The sequence below is a fragment of the Ascaphus truei genome, chromosome 19 (assembly GCF_040206685.1).
Source record: "Ascaphus truei isolate aAscTru1 chromosome 19, aAscTru1.hap1, whole genome shotgun sequence".
NCBI lineage: Eukaryota > Metazoa > Chordata > Amphibia > Anura > Ascaphidae > Ascaphus > Ascaphus truei.
Window position 1 is genome coordinate 8,945,516 of NC_134501.1, and position 18,629 is coordinate 8,964,144.

Consider the following 18,629-nt stretch of genomic DNA (forward strand, 5'->3'; position numbering starts at 1 on the left):
TCTACAATGTTACAGCTGTCAGGCTTAAGCATCTGATACCCAAATATATAGGTTCATGCATATAGTGCAGGAGGACTTACACACTGGCTGGTGGAACAAGTGAAACATATATATATATATATAGATATAAAATATGTCTGTGCTTTATAAACTGTAGTGTTGGTGTCCCTTTAACTGACCACCAGTGGTTGGGGGAGGGAAATACACAGAGAAGAGGAGGGGGGTCTGTGGGGCGGGGATGTCCTTCTTCTTACGTCTGACTGTGAAGAGCCGACAGACGCCGATGACAAGAGATAAGTATAAGGCAGAGCTCCTTAGTGGAGCAGAATCCAGACCAACTGCCATGAAAAGCAGCTCCCTCCAGGACCAGCCTAGAGACACCAGCCAGGAAGACAGCGCTGCAGAGTCCAGGGGAAGTTCCATGTGAAGGAACCCAGTCCCCTCCCAACCTCCAGCTCCCTCCTCTCTCCAGCTCTCCCCAGCTCCCATCCTGCCCTCCCCAGCTCCCATCCTGCCCTCCCCAGCTCCCACCCTGCCCTCCCCAGCTCCCTCTGTCTCCTGCTTATTTTGCAGAAGATCCTCCATTCCCAGCCAGCACTGAAACCCAGCCCAGGCGTGCAAAGAGATCCCAAAGCTGTGTAAATGACGGCAGAGATCCAGCAGCCCTCCTCCCAGACCCCTGCCCAGAGCAGCCCCATGTCTGCGGCCACTGAGAAGCATAGCGGGCAGACCTCGGTCATGGAGTCCGCCTCCTGTGCCACCAAGACCAAGAAGACCAACGCTGGCATAAGAAGGCCAGAGAAGCCGCCTTATTCGTACATAGCGCTCATCGTCATGGCCATCCAAAGTTCTCCCACCAAGCGACTGACCCTGAGCGAGATCTATCAGTTTTTGCAAAGTCGTTTCCCATTTTTCAGAGGCTCATACCAAGGCTGGAAGAACTCGGTGAGGCACAACCTGTCCTTGAATGAGTGCTTCATCAAGCTGCCCAAGGGGCTGGGCAGACCGGGGAAGGGACACTACTGGACCATTGATCCTGCCAGTGAGTTCATGTTTGAGGAAGGTTCTTTCAGGAGAAGACCAAGAGGCTTCAGAAGGAAATGCCAAGCATTGAAGCCCATGTACAGCATGATGAACGGCTTGGGCTTCAACCATATCCCAGAGACTTACAGTTTCCAAGGATCCAGCGGAGCCCTGTCATGCCCACCCAACAGCTTGTCATTGGACAGTGGTATAGGAATGATGAATGGACATCTGACAAGTAACATGGATGGGATGGGATTATCTGGGCACTCGGTGTCACATCTAGCTGCCAACGGCGGTCATTCCTACATGGGGAGCTGTACAGGTTCTTCTGGAGATTACCCCCATCACGACTCAGGGTCTCCCCTCCTAGGAGGAGGTGGGGTGATGGAGCCACATTCTGTATACTCAAGTCCAGCATCGGCCTGGGCTCCCTCAGCATCTGCTTTATCTAGCGGTGCCCCGTATATCAAGCAGCAACCTCTTTCCCCGTGCAACTCTGCAGCTAACCCCCTCTCATCCCACTCCCTGGACCAGTCCTACCTGCACCAGAACAGCCACAATACCGCGTCAGAATTGCAAGGTATACAGTTTCTCTTTTATTTGGGGTACAAGGGGTGAATATGAGTTAGAGCTTCATGTCTGATAACTAAAATCCCACATTATTCTCAGGGGGATGGGTTGATAAACGTGATGCTAGTTTTGCACGGGGCCAAAAAGTTAATAAATGACCCCTCGTGTGTTTGTTTAATTGCTTGGTCCAGTCTCTGTTAAGGCCTATGTGAGATGACAGGGGTCCACTTTGCGGTCAGTATTTGTTGCAAAGACTCCCATTGGTGTACACATCATCCTGAATGAATGTGAAATGTATGGATGTACTGGAGAGCCAGTTCCAATAAAGAAATCAGTTCATCAAAGACTGAGAACCCCATAACAAGGACAATTAACTGTATGTAACAAGATGCCACTTAGGACATCGCAATTACAACACAATGACATCAGGAACATTGCTCATCCATCTGAGAATGCAATGACTCACTTACTGGAAGGGGCCATTTGAAACTCCTCAGTAACAAATTAGACTTTACTGTCCCCTCCTGCTGGATTTAAAGAGAAGTTTGGGACTTCCACTATCTCTGAACCCTACAAAAGTGTCTAATCATACAGATAACGTGAAACAATCGCGTGGGGAATGGGGGGGGGGGTGGGGGGGTATATATCTTCATTGCACATGTTGGCCATACATAGGGATGGCATGTGAACATTTAGTATGGAGCCGCTGGGACTGTAGGGAGAATAATTAAGGATCATGAGGGTAAGAATCTGTCTGAAGGCCGCGGGCTTCTTATGGTCCATTGGGGATTGTCAGCATCCCACAGTCTTCCTCTTGTTTTTTTTTTTTTTTTAAAGTCCTCTACATGGGAAGAAAAGTTCTAACTAGTTACACCGAAAATCTTCCTACTAAAACATGTATTATTTGTATAATCCCATAAGTAACTAACTCAACATGTACCCCCCCAGATATTTTATCTCAATATTCAGGATCACTTCTCTACAACATGCACATTTAGGCTCTGCATTTACTCCTCCCCTACCCATATCTTGCTAAACTAATGTTTATATCCACCCACATGCTTTATAAACACCTATATTAATGTTCATCTGTACTGTCCTGATAATATAGCTCATATTGGTCATCTAGATAATTCAATTATTTCAATAAATAAAAGCCAGGAGTTTTTATCTCCCCCCCCCCCCTCCCCCAAAGACGTTATATAGTATAATTAGATGTATTATATAATATAATTATATTATATAAAACCCAAATATTCCATAGCTGCATCATCGCGTAATTTGCTAAATATACTACATTGTAGATGACATGCTTAATTAGTAAAGATGGTATATGTCTTCTGGTAAACAAAAAGCGAATATATCCCTCACCCTTGCATTTGTATTTTTAATATCAATTACTTTATGCAGATCTGCCTGTTTTATTTTATTTTAAATTATATATTTTTTGTGGTGGCTCAATATACTTCCTGCATAATTACAATAACTAATTAATTGACTAAGGTGTGTATAGAGCCCTTTGAGGTGTCCACGTTTTATAATATAATGTACAAGGATTAAGGAAAACAAAAAGAAAAAATGCCAGGAAAACACTTATATGCACAAATATCTGAAAGTAGCGAATTTCAGATGTCATTTATCATTTGCGGAAGCGAAATATTTATTTCAAATGTTCTCTTAAACGAGCACATTGTATCTGCAATTGCATTTTAAAATAATAAAAAATATATATAATAATAAAATATATAAGATGCGATACTAACCGAATATAAGATGTCACACTGTCCTGCGGTGACTCTACTGGATTTTCCTGTCCCACCACGTTTGTTTAAGCAGCAGATTCATCTGTGTGACTTATTTTGCCAGTACAATATAAATATTATTATTCGCTCACTTATTGATCCGCAGAGATGTCGATGTGATTGGAAGAATTGCCCATCACCTGAAATATCCTAAACACTTTCTCCTTTCGCCTCCCAGGTATCCCCAGGTACCATTCCCAGTCTCCCAGTATGAATGACCGAAAAGAGTTTGTCTTCTCTTTCAACACAATGGCATCTTCTGCCATGCATGCAGCGGGCAATGGATCTTATTATCACCAGCAAGTCACCTACCAAGACATCAAGCCCTGTGTGATGTGACCGCAGGGCACAGAGTGACACATGGCTCTCTGCATCTGGGTCCTGGCTAAAGAAGCAGACTTATCAATGAGGTAGAAATGAAAGCCACAGCAGGCTCTTTGGATTGTGTTGTCACCTTCATACCCTTTGGCTCCGCTCTGGCAGCTAAGGGGTTAAAGAAACAGCTAGCGATGAAGCCACCCAGAGTGGTGTTTTCAGCTCTTTTTTGGGAAGGGGGGTTAGGGTGCTGATATCACTGAAAGGACTTTGCTATGATGGTGGCGGCGAGTTGGCAATAAGCAGCTTGTTTTAACTTAAACAGAAAGGGTTCTTGGTTCTGAATGAGACCATGCTGTGCACTGAAGGCACACCCAGCCGCAACGTGCCTTCTTCCTATGCTTCCCTTGCCCCTGTAATCTTTTAACCCCTGCAGGGCCAGAGGGACCGGTAACTCCATATTGTGCAGGGCCAGGTAGTGCAAACGATTAATAAATATGTGTTGATGACAATACAACGAATCAATAAATACAGCACATTTTGGGGGCAAATGCTTCAGCATTGATCTCAGACAGAAGCACCACTCCAAAGGCTGGTTTCCTGTAGATTTTCAGGCTCTGTTGGACACTATAGTATAGTGGGGGGGTGGGGGGGGGGGGACACAGTTATTTCATGGGACGTTTTTAGCATCAGCTAGGCAGGGCATCTGTTAGCTCTCCATCCGTTTTTCTCCAGTATATCTCCTATTTATCTTTTCTTTACCTCCTAAGTATTAACCCATGATCTGCCAAACTCTCATGTGCAGATCCATGAGAGGGTGAATTTCTTATTTTAGACCTGGGGTGGGCCACTCCAGTCCTCAGCTGATTGAGCCAACTGTGCTGAAGCAGGGGGCACCCTGAAAACCTGACCTGTTGGCGGCCTTTGAGGACTGGAGTGGCCCACCATTTGCAGAGACATTATGGCACTTTGAAGATAAAAGCGCACCCTGTTAATTTATTTTATTCTTCTTTTATTTTTTTAATAACATTGAGGCACCACATAGCATCAATTTATCAGTATTAAAATGGTGGGTTTTTTTGTTGGCAATATTTGCCGTGTGAAGCTTTTCTTCTTTGAACAGTCACTGTATATTTTGAACCAATGCAGTTCTGTGTAAAGTCAAACTTTGATATGTTTTATATAAATCTATATATAATGAAGGGCTGTCTGTGTGTTCTTTTCCTTGTATTTTGTGTGGGAGTGCTCAGCGCTCACACCTATTTTTCCCCCCTCTGCACTGTACAAAATGTTATGAAAATTGTGTTTTGTGTCTTGTCTACATCTTTAAAAAAAATAATCAAAAATAAAACTTGTTTGTTATTTGTAAATGCTCAGAAAATGTGGCATTCCACTTAAATCTCAGGTATCTTTCTGCTACACACACACACACACACACACACACACACACACACACACACACACACACACACACACACACACACACACACACACACACACACACACACACAATGAAAAAAAGAGATTATTTAAAAAATATATATTGTATAGAGTAGTTTGTATACCTGTGTGTGTGTATGTATATATATATATATATATATATATATATATATATATATATATATATATATTCCATGCAATAGTGTACATTTTTTTAAATCTCTTTTTTTCATACTTTGACACCATAAGTATGATTTACATATTTCAGTTAATATAATTAGAATTAGAATATCTTTATGAATAATTGATAAAATTACCGCAAAAGTTTAGACAATACAGTGATTATGTGTGTGTGTATATATATATATATATATATATATATATATATATATATACACATATACACACACATATATATATACACACACATATAATCACTGTATTGTCTAAACCTTTGCGGTAATTTTATAATATATATATATATATATATACACACACACACACACACACACACACACACACACACACACACACACACACACACACACACACACACACACACACACACACACACACACACACACACACACACACACCTAATTCGTTTTCCAAGTTCAAAGAACACCATAAGAAGGGTTGGCATTAAAAGTATATTCCGAATAAGGTTGTCAGCATCGCAATGCTGGTTTGGATGCAGATAATTCAATACATTTTAGTTTTTTTTAAATCGTGTTCATTAACTTTGTATTACTGTATAATGGGTGGAATTTTTCTTTATGATTGTGAGAATTGCGTTCTAACATACATTCACATCAGCCATAAAATGTGTGCAAAATAAAGTATACCTTCAAATATATATATATATATATATATATATATATATATATATATATATATATATATATATATATATATATATATATATATATATATATATATATATATATATATATATATATATATATATATATATATATATATCATCTTTCGAAGGTCAGGCAGTGTCCTGGGCATTTTACTGCGATCTGCAGATGTACCGCTGCTATTCTTCTGTGCCTGGACTGCAAATCACAGGGTAACCTGTTTCTTCTCAAACTTGACATTTTACATGTTAAATAATTATTTTACATTGACATCCATCAAAAATCTATATGCTGTATCTAAATCTTTACCTGTGAAACAAGGCACTGCTTTATCAGGTGGGTTTTAGTACTAAACTTACACGAAGAAAATACTTGGCTGTTCCATTATTAACAATATTAGTGGAATGGGTCAATACAAGGCGTTAGTCTGTAGAAAAAATATGTATTTGTTAAGCACTCTGGAATTGTAAGCGTTTAGTAATTCTTATTAATAAAAAAAATACATAAAACAGGATTTTGCATAATAATGTGAAACATTCATTGTTTTCTTTTTATAACATTTGGAAATTGTACACACGTGTGTATGTCTTTACAAGTAAAGAAATTAAATACAATTCTAAATGAAATATACACATCTGAACTAAATAATATGAGTGCAAATTCCACGCAGGAATAGCGTGCTGTCTGTTTCCTGAAATTACCGGTGATATTATATACTAAGTAGGAAGATTAAAACCTTGGTAGGATCTTCTTATAATCAATAATATGGAATATGCCAAGTTAATAATAATAATTATAATAATAATAATAATAATATGTTCTTGTATAGCGCTGCAAGTTACAGAGACATTTTGTAGGCACAGCTCCCTGCCCCGTGGAGCTTACAATCTGTGTTTTTGGTGCCTGAGGCACAGGGAGATAAAGTGACTCGCCCAAGGAGCTGACACCTGGAATTGAAGCTGAAGTTAGTATATTACATCCATTGCAGTACTGAAGAGGTTAAAACTATTTGCAACAACAAAACAATAAAACAGAACTAAGTTGATTTCATTGTTCTGTGACAGGAGGACAGGGATGGGGGGGAAGGAGTAAAGTAGAATTGAAAGTAAATAATAATAATACACATGATACTGCTTTGCATGTAGAGGCATAGCTTGGTGGGTGGGGGTGCTGGCATACAGTAGCTGCCTTTTTGTATACATGTATATTCTTTATTGCTATTTTATTTCATCCTTCTAATGCCACTTTGCTCTCATACACACTCGCCACTGATATACAAAGAAGTACAAGGTACCATCAGAGGTAAACAAGCACAACACAAATTAACCCCTTCAGTGCTGAAAGGGAGTTTGGGAATTTTATGTATGTGAATCTTTATGTATATAGCACCCTCCAGATACATAGCGCTTTACAATACACGTGACATAATATAATACGAGGATAAGCGCTTCAGACATAAAACAATAGGGCGGGTCTCTATCCTGAAGAGCTTACAATCTAAGTGATGGGTCACAGTTCATTTAACCCCTTCAGTGCCCAGTAATCACAGCTAACTGCCACACAGGACATTGCTTTCTCCCCTCACTGCTCAAGATCAATCAATCCATTTTCCTCCTTATCACTTGTAAAAATGCTCAGACACAGGGAATGTGATTTCCTTTGCTTGATTGTATCTGTTCAGTACAGTCCCAGGCCTGAATGTCTTGTTTTAATGCCCCCCCCCCCCCCCCCATGAGCTGGTACATGTGAAATCTCACTGGGTAACCCCTTCACAGCTAGAGAGGAATACAATGCTGTCCCAAGAGTTATCTGTGCAGGGAAGGGGAGTTCTCACAGAGCATAGATATTATACTTATACATACTGGCGGTGATCGTGCAATAAATATATTAATCCATTATCTGCCAGAATGATGTGCAATGCCAGCAAAAAGGCATCCGAATAAAATACCCTACAGATGTACCGGTTGAGGCAAAATGTTGCATGCATCCATACATCTCATTACATGCATCCATATGTTTCATTGCATGCATCCATATGTCTCATTGCATGCATCCATACATCTCAATGCATGCACTCATACATCTCATTGCATGCACCCCCTACATCTCATTGCATGCATCCCCATACGTCTCATTGCATGCATACATACGTCTCATTGCATGCATACATACGTCTCAATGCATGCACCCATACATCTCATTGCATGCATCCCCATACATCTCATTGCATGCATCCCCATACATCTCATTGCATGCATCCCCATACATCTCATTGCATGCATCCCCATACATCTCATTGCATGCATCCCATACGTCTCATTCCATGCATCCATACGTCTCATTCCATGCATCCATACGTCTCATTCCATGCATCCATACGTCTCATTGCATGCATCATACGTCTCATTGCATGCATCATACGTCTCATTGCATGCATCCCCATACGTCTCATTGCATGCATCCATACATCTCATTCCATGCATCCCCATACATCTCATTCCATGCATCCATACGTCTCATTCCATGCATCCATACGTCTCATTACATGCATCCATACATCTCATTGCATGCATCCATACATCTCATTCCATGCATCCCCATACATCTCATTCCATGCATCCATACGTCTCATTGCATGCATCCATACGTCTCATTACATGCATCCATACATCTCATTGCATGCATCCATACATCTCATTGCATGCATCCCCCTATATCTCATTCCATGCATCCATACATCTCATTGCATGCATCCCCATACATGTCATTGCATGCAACCATACAGCTCATTGCATGCATCCCCATACATCTCATTGCATGCATCTATACAGCTCATTGCATGCATCCATACATCCATACATCTCATTGTATATGTGGTTGCTCTCAAATGAATTATCTATGAGGTGAAAATTTGTCCCTATGGAAGACCTAACATGAATTATTACCGAGGCTCACACATTCTATATAGTTGCACATAGAACAGTATATATGCAGTCAAAATATACACATTTGTATTTGTATATAAAGCAGACCTAAAATGCCTTCTCTTTGTATTCGTGTACCACTGACAAGGCCCAAAATGTCTTTAAGGAAGATGGTCATTAATAATTCACTCATTCATAATACGTCTCATTGCATGCATCCCCATACATCTCATTGCATGCATCCATACAACTCATTCCATGCATCCCCATACATCTCATTCCATGCATCCCCATACATCTCATTCCATGCATCCATACGTCTCATTCCATGCATCCATACGTCTCATTACATGCATCCATACATCTCATTGCATGCATCCATACATCTCATGCCATGCATCCCCATACATCTCATTCCATGCATCCATACGTCTCATTGCATGCATCCATACGTCTCATTACATGCATCCATACATCTCATTGCATGCATCCATACATCTCATTGCATGCATCCCCCTACATCTCATTCCATGCATCCATACATCTCATTGCATGCATCCCCATACATGTCATTGCATGCAACCATACAGCTCATTGCATGCATCCCCATACATCTCATTGCATGCATCTATACAGCTCATTGCATGCATCCATACATCCATACATCTCATTCCATGCATCCATACATCTCATTGTATATGTGGTTGCTCTCAAATGAATTATCTATGAGGTGAAAGTTTGTCCCTATGGAAGACCTAACATGAATTATTACCGAGGCTCACACATTCTATATAGTTGCACATAGAACAGTATATATGCAGTCAAAATATACACATTTGTATTTGTATATAAAGCAGACCTAAAATGCCTTCTCTTTGTATTCGTGTACCACTGACAAGGCCCAAAATGTCTTTAAGGAAGATGGTCATTAATAATTCACTGGGATGTGGTTCTGATATCAAGCCCAACAAATATACGTCATTAGCCAAGGAAGCATTTGAGGCCCATATCTGTAGCAGGTGTGTCCTAGCTAAGAGGACATTGCAAGTTCCCTCTTTATTCTATGAAAAACTTTCATCCCTGTATCGTGATTGTGCAGGAAACCCAAGAGATCGCTCCGTTAGACACACAGAGATTTTATATTTAGACACCCTGAGGAAGTCTAGGTCCTCTTTGCAAGACATGAGTCCTGTTAGCTTGTCATGTTTCCCCACATCACAAAAACACTCCATTTTCCCAACTATTGTCCAACAGCATTAACTCTTCTCAGATGCCTTGATGGATTCCCCACCAACATCCCATTAGATTGTAAGCTCTTCGTCTATTTAGCTGCTTCTCTCTAAAAACAACAACAACACAGAGGCTGAAGAGCAATCTGTACATGGTGGTACAGACAATAAGTATAATTATTACTACTGTAACAGGAGTAACATGACGATAGAGCGTATAATATGAGCAATGGTTTATATGACACAACATCACCAGGGAAAAATAGATCTCTTTCAGTTTGTTCTTACAGCAGAATTGGCTTCAAGGTGCTGCCCGTGTCACAAGATGCTAAGTTTCCCCATTCAAACACAGCGACGGTACTGTAAGATCTTCAGTGTGAGAGATGCCTGCAATGTATTGATTTATATCAGTGGGTTGGGGTCCGCCACAATGCTAACCAATAAAAGCCTGCTCATCACATTGTGATCACCGTTATACCTTGGAAAGCACTTGCGCTTGGATGTGATCCTGAACAAGGTTTAAGCAGGTGCAAGAAACAGCACAACAACAGCACAAGGTTTCTCCTAGAAGAAAACAATGGAATCGTATTGTATTTATTAAACCTAATAGCCAAACAGATCTCTGCGCTACCATTCAGCTCAACGCGCCTTGTTACTCGGGGAGTCTTTCTGGTTAGTAGTAGAGATGGGCATATTTTTGGGGTGGATTTGAATTCGCAGAGGATCGGCCGGTTCCTATGGTCTGCGGATTTATCTCAAAAAGGGCGACTCGCGTTTTGTGGATTTTTATTATTATTATTATTGCCAATACACTCTGCGGATTCAGCAAGCCGTTGCCGGATTTTTAAGAATCCGCCAAAGAGTTGCTGAATCCACGGATTGTACCCGATGGCGGTTATTGATGAATCTGCGCGGATTAAAACCGACCAAATCCATTGGTGGATTTTGCCCGGCGAAATGAATCTGGGCGGGAAAATGCGAGAAAACCCGGGAAACGGATTTGGGTGGATTCGCTAGTTATTAGCTGGAAAAAAATGATTGTATTTTACAGTTTCCTTTGAAATATTTGTACTGGCAAATATGAGTATTTTCCCATTTAATCCCACAACTTCCTAAAATGATCTTCAATGTGTATTACTGCTCTGAAGCGCCATGTACATTAATGGCGCTATATAAATAAAGACATAGATACATAGATACATACGTTGGCCAATATGCCTTTTACCCATGAAATAGTTTTGCATTAGCCACAGACGCACATTGCCGTCCTTAGAACGCGCAGGACAGTATAGCAGACCACAGGAGGTATGGATGGAGAAGTTACCCAGCTCAAACACTACACAGAACTTGGGAGGGGGGGGGAGGGGGAGGGTGAATTTAGTTTTTGGATACAAGATCTGAAGAGTTGTTGCGCCATCTACTGGCATTCTGTAAATTACTTGTAGAAGGTCCCGTTATGGCAGGGGGGCGCAAACTTTTTTCCCTGCGCCCCCCTGACGGCTGTCCCCTCACTCCCGCGCCCCCCCCCAACCCCAACTTACCCGCGCTCCGGCGTAATGACGTCACGTTGCCATAGCAACGTGACGTCACATGACCTCGCAGCGTCATTTTGACGCCGCGTTGCCATGGCGCTGCAGGGAGGAAGCCGCCGGAGCCACGGTAAGGTAGGTTTACAGAGGCCCTGCAGCTCCCCCGGCACTTAATTTAAGTGCCTTCGGGAAGCGCGCGGGGCCTCTGTAAACCCCGCGCCCCCCGTCGGCAGTGTCGCGCCCCCCCCTGGGGGTCGCGCCCCACAGTTTGCGCACCGCTGCGTTATGGCACCCCTCTGCTGCTGCCTGATAGTGCTGGGTGCACATTGCACGTCGTGGCGAGGGCCCTGCTGGAGAGAAACAGTATTGCTTATCACGAATAGAGTCACAGTGTTCCCACCGTATTTAATATGAATAGGCTCCAAAATACTTCCTTTAAAAACACAAGGGTGTCATGAAAGAACGTGGAGGATCTAATCCAGGGCTACCAACAGGTCAGGTTTTCAGGATATCCCTGCTTCAGCACAAGTGGCTCCCTGCTTCAGCACAGGTGGCTCAGTCTTTGACCGAGCCACTTGTGTTGAAACAGGGATATCCTGAAAACCTGACCTGTTGGTGGCCCCTGAGGACTGGAGTTGGTCACCCTGGGCAGACTTCGGGGGCCAGCCGCTTATTGACATGAATGTCACTGCTCGTGTATTTCTGAGGCATTGGGCGCTTCGGAGACAATTTCCATCACATTAACGTGGCTCACAGTAAAAGAATAAATGCCGTCTCGCGATCTCGTGGAGTTATTGCATTTAGATCATTTATAAAGGCAGGAAGGAACGTATTTCCCCCTTAAGAGATCATTGGATGATGTCACTGGGGTTTTTGTTTCCGGTCCTCTGGATCAATATTCTGCAAATAAAAATATAGAATGAGTATCTGTCGTCTAAAATTAGCATAGGTTGAAAATGATGGACGTATGTTTTTTTCCAACCCAATCTAATAACTATGTAACCTTTATGCATCGCTAAGACACCATGGCGCACTTAGCTGAATGCGCAGCAAATGTGTTTAATGGATTAAAGCTGGAGACCCAGCAATACCCTACGTGTGTGTGTTTAATAAATCAGGTCTGTACTATGGGAAAATACTTGTAGCATTTTTTTTAATTAAAAAAAAAGTAATGACTTTTTAATGTATTATAATGTAACAAGCATTTTTGTTTCTATAGCAACCATTGACAAAGTCACATCCCCTTTGGGAACCCCGCCCTTTCTCTAGCAGTGCACCAATTGTATCTAATGACTGCCTGGTCACATGATCTTCCCCACAGAACTTTGCATCTTTGGTCCTCTTCTGCTGCACTGAGAGCCATTTAGTGAACCCCCCAGCTGAATCTTCGCCGATCGATCGCAGGAGAACGGATCGATCAGTAACTTGGATAATTACTTATCAATGTGTGGATTGTATTGATGCAAATATTAAAGGGATTTTTTATTTTAAATGGTAGATTTAACACTACTTATTCATTTTGGCCAACTTGTTTTCAGCCATACAAACGCTGCAATGTAACTCATCACTCTAATGAATTGACAGTTAAGCCTTTCCATTTGTTGCATGTCCCTTTGTTTTAAGACTGAGGAGTTGTCTTTGGTGACCACCCCCCCACCCAACCCCAATGCTATATTCTAAATATAAAGTGACATCTAGTGGCTGTCAGGTAAATTACATTTTACAGATGCGTTTTCTCCGAGGGACTTGTGTGCTTTTCTATACATCCAAGGGGTCCGTGTATCAACGTAGAGAAAAGTGTGTTTTGTCGCACTGCTACTTTTTTGGAGCAGAGCTGCGGTATACGCAAGAACAGTTTCTTACATTTAATGCAGAATTTTAGACTAACGCCACTTTAGAAAGGGAGGACTTTCTGGGGCAAATAAAAAGGGAAAAATAATGTTGCAGAATGTGATACATCTCATTATAATCTGTGCCCCATGTAACTCCCCCAACTCCTCCTACTGACTCTCCCCAAGGTGCAAGCTGGGACAGAGACGCAGAATGTGATACATCTCATTATAATCTGTGCACCATGTAACTCCCCCCAACTCCTCCTACTGACTCTCCCCAAGGTGCATGCTGGGACAGAGACGCAGAATGTGATACATCTCATTATAATCTGTGCCCCATGTAACTCCTCCCCAACTCCTCCTACTGACTCTCCTCAAGGTGCAAGCTGGGGCAGAGACGCAGAATGTGATACATCTCATTATAATCTGTGCACCATGTAACTCCCCCAACTCCTCCTACTGACTCTCCCCAAGGTGCAAGCTGGGACAGAGACACAGAATGTGATACATCTCATTATAATCTGTGCACCATGTAACTCCCCCAACTCCTCCTACTGACACTCCCCAAGGTGCATGCTGGGGCAGAGACGCAGAATGTGATACATCTCATTATAATCTGTGCACCATGTAACTCCCCCCAACTCCTCCTACTGACTCTCCCCAAGGTGCATGCTGGGGCAGAGACGCAGAATGTGATACATCTCATTATAATCCGTGCACCATGTAACTCCCCCCAACTCCTCCTACTGACTCTCCCCAAGGTGCATGCTGGGGCAGATTGCTTTGATACATGGGTGCAGGGTGAAAATGCCCCAGTTTTGAGTAAACATTGCCTTGTTAGGCCCCGTTCACACAGCGCACTTTGCGTGCGCGCGCCTGTCTGCTGGGCAATGTGTGATCATCCCCAGCAGACGGAATGATCCGACACAAGGCATCATGCGGGGACCGGAGTGTGTGCAGAGGGGACCGGAGACCGGGGGTGTGTGCGCAGCGGGTACCGGAGATGGGGGAGGTGTGCAGCGGGGACCGGAGTGTCTGTCCGTGTCCCCAAAGCTAGTTTTATTTTATTTATTTCCCTCGTCCCCCCCCCACACACTTTCAGCAGCCAATCAATGTAAAACGTCTGGACATTGATTTGCTGCTGAAACTGGCGTCACGCTGCTGCAGCCGGAGATCACAGTTTCAAAAGACTCCCGCGACTGCAGCAGCGCTGTCGCCGCACTTTGCAGCCAATGGTAATTTCAATACTGAACACTACCATGCTATGCACCATCCAGACTCTTGCGTTCTTCTCAAGGATGTCTTCTCTCTACCCCCTTTGTATCTAAAGCCCTCTCCCGCCTTAAACCTTTTTCACTGACTGCCCCACACCTCTGGAATGCCCTTCCCCTCAGTACCCGACTAGCACCCTCTCTATCCACCTTTAAGACCCACCTTAAGACACACTTGCTTAAAGAAGCATATGAATAGCACTGTGGATATTCTAAACACATGATACATAAAGCTTGGCCCCCTGCAGACGCACTTACCAGAACTCCCTCCTACTGTCTCTGTACGTTCTCGCTACCTACCAATTAGACTGTAAGCTCCTCGGGGCAGGGACTCCTCTTCCGAAATGTTACTTTTATGTCTAAAGCACTTATTCCCATGATCTGTTATTTATATTATCTGTTATTTATTTGATTACCACATGTATTACTACTGTGAAGCGCTATGTACACTAATGGCGCTATATAAATAAAGACATACAATACAATACAATACCATTGGCCGCCAGGGGTCGGTGACTAACGCGGACGCCGCGCAGTGTGAACGGGGCCTAACATACATGGACTGCTCTATATTTCTTTGCTCAGCCTCCCCTTGGTCTTGCCATTGCACTTTGTTGCACTCCTGTGAAGGGCATTTTCATTCTAGAGAGCTGTACCTGGTAACGTTCTTATTATTAAGTGCACGAGACCAACGGATGTTCTCATATCCACGTAGATTGTAAGCTCTTTGGGACAGAGGCTAACTTTGCCTTAATTTGTCATTTACTTGCTGCTCTCACCCTCCCTGTATTGTACTTTTGTAAAGTGCTGTGTGCACTGTTGGAGCTATATCAAATGATACAATAACATTCAATTTCCATAGTGGATCCCTGTATTATAATGTCTACGTGCTGCATGAAAATATGCAGAACACCGATCCTACTCCTGTTTTCCTTCTCATTAAAACACATACTGAGAAGTTGCATGTATTCGCTATGCTCCTACATGAGGAGGGTAGAGCCACTGATTGTACAACAATGACTGAGTCTGAAGCAGGGGAACCTGGTTCAATTCCCGGTGTCAGCTCCTTGTGATCTTAGGCAAGTCACTTTATCTCCCTGTGCCTCAGGCACCAACATCATAGATTGTAAGCTCGGCGGGGCAGAGACGGTGTCTGTAAAATGCTGCGTACCGAGCGCTATGCTGTGATTATGATGCACTTTGAGTCCCATTAGGAGAAAAGCTCTATATGAAATAAAGTTTGTTACTTTTTATTGCACTAGAAGAGGCAGTAAAAAGTCTGAACAGAAATAAGATCTTTCTGAGTAACCAATTAGGTGTAAGATTTTTAAATAACCAATACATGGAAGGTAGATTGTTCCAACGCTACTAATTGTTTTACTTCATCCACTGTTCCCCTCTCCATCTAGTTAAGCACCGGCCAAAATGTAACACCTGTCTGTCCTTTACCTGCCTGTGTTAAACTGATCAGTCTTGTTAATCTAGTTAGCACTGCAGGTCTAATCATGCTACCAGTCTCCTTAACAAATGGTGTTAGCACCTTCATGATAATCGTACTCCACAGAACAAACAATCAGATAGCACAGAAGCTGCCATCACTGACCAGATATTTCCAACCAGGGGAAAGAGGCAATCAGGCAAAACGTAGGGAGAAGGAGCGGCTCAGTGAGTAAAGACACTGACTGGCACTGAGTTTGAAGCAGGGGAAACTGGTTCAATTCCCGGTGTCAGCGCCTTGTGACCTTGGGCAAGTCACTTTATCTCCCCGTGCCTCAGGCACCAAAATCATAGATTGTAAGCTCCACGGGGCAGGGACCTCAGCCTGTAAAATGTATCTGTAAAGCGCTACGTAAAACTAGCAGCGCTATACAAGAACACGCTATTATTATTAAGGATATTACAATGTTTCTGAGTTTACATCATACTCTGCAGGTCAGAAGTAACTGTGGTTAAATAAATGTATTGGTTAAAGAGAGAGAAAACAGCTCTAATAAAGATATCGATAATCGTATGTTCTGCTTAGAGTGCATACAGTTTTACATAGAATAACACATGCAGAATAACTGCTGTCCGAGGGCACGGCCTGTTCTTTATACCTGACTACGACCTGTTCTTTATACCTGACCACGACCTGTTCTTTATACCTGACCACGACCTGTTCTTTATACCTGAGCCACAGGTGCGACTTGCTCAAGGGAACATGAAGCGGACAAGGTCTCCGAATCCAGACAAAACCCCACCTACCACCGAAGACACCTGTATTGCCTATAAAATGTACTTTGCATGAATAAATGTGAATGAACACTTAAGGGTATGAAGAACCTTCAAAGAGTCCGTCATTGAGCTGCAAAAAAGGGGCTGAAAATACTGAAGTACTGAACTCTTGGAGTCGAACAGTGTAACAAGAGTTTTGCACCATGAGCACAACCGCATGGGGTAGGTCTGAACCGAATAACGGGTACAATCCTCCATTTTCTTTGCACTGCCAGGCAAGCCTCACTGCACATTTTGCAAAGCAGAAAGAAGGCATATCAGAGGCCCCGGATTTTGTGGGGGGTGAAGTAATTACCCTGCTAGATCCAATCAAGGCATTTCACCCTGCGGATGGCAGCAATGGCCAACTCCCGTCCTCAAGGGCTACCAGCAGGTCAGGTTTTCCAGATATCCCTGCTTCAGCACAGGCGGCTCAATCAGTGGCTCAGTCGGAGATGGAGCCGCCTGTGCTGAAGCAGGGATATCCTGAAAACCTCTTGAGGACTGGAGTTGGCCACCCCTGCCTTACAGTCTAACTGGCCTCAGCAACCATGAATAAGAAAGTAAAAGTGTGTAAGGAAGTGTACCAGGATGGCCTCATTACCCTGAACAATGCGGGTGGGGCAAAGGGAAATATTAGCCCCATACTTTGAAATTCCCTGCCTAGTTTTAAATACATGACCCAATGCCCTCTCTGCTGTCAAGAGGTCTGGCGGCAGATATCCTGCCCACCCACAGACGCTCCCGAGAACCTCCTATTCTCCTTTAGGAAAGGGACAGATGAGCTGCTCCCCTGGGTGAACCTCGCTCCTCCTGGATTCGGCATTACAATTTCTATTACTAGGAGGGAATGACAACCAACTTCAAAACCCGGCTCCTTGTGACTTTTGGCAAGTCACTTTATCTCCCTGTGCCACAGGCACCAAAATCATAGAGTGTAAGCTCTGCGGGGCAGTGTCTGTAACATTCCTATGTGCTGCGTACCACGCGCTGTACTGTGATTGTAACTTTGCGTCCCATTGGGCGAAATGCGCTGTATGAAATAAAGTTATTATTTGTTACTATCACGTGGCTTCTGTATATGGTGGCACAACTTTTCACACCATCGAAATCCCTCAATCGTGACAGTGTGGAGACGTGTCTCCACGGCATCATTTAAACCGACCTCCCCAGGCATCCTTCTGTGCCCGGCATGTATTTGCCAAAACCTTATTTCACCTCTATGGACCGGTTTTGTGTTTCTGCCAACGGCTCACAATCTTCTGCAATGAAAGTCAAGTTCAGCAAACCCGGGACGTGCTTTCCAGGCCCAGCGAGCTGTTCAAACAGAATAATAGCATATTACTCAGTAGCTGTGTTGTTATAAGTGACTATTTCAATACCAGTACTTCCTTAATGTGAGAACCTTCCTGTTACGTAACTGCCCTACTTCCAAGCAACAAGCCTCCGGTGTAACAGGAGGGAGAACAGGTCCTGCTGAACCTCCAACAATAGAACTTCTCCTGGGTCCTAATAGGACTTCTCCTGGGTCCTGCTTGCTGCAGCTTCAGGGGGTCCATTTGGGTATAGGTTATA

The 18,629-nt window shown here is 43.1% G+C and overlaps 1 protein-coding gene across 1 annotated transcript; it reads left to right on the forward strand.

The window, feature by feature from the left end:
* Window positions 1–268: 268 nt before the first annotated feature.
* FOXF1 (forkhead box F1) lies at window positions 269–5,083 on the forward strand. The gene is made up of 2 exons (XM_075576468.1): window positions 269–1,606; window positions 3,577–5,083. The coding sequence occupies exons 1-2, from the start codon at window positions 643–645 to the stop codon at window positions 3,735–3,737; spliced, it is 1,125 nt and encodes a 374-aa protein (XP_075432583.1). The 5' UTR covers window positions 269–642; the 3' UTR covers window positions 3,738–5,083.
* Window positions 5,084–18,629: the final 13,546 nt, after the last annotated feature.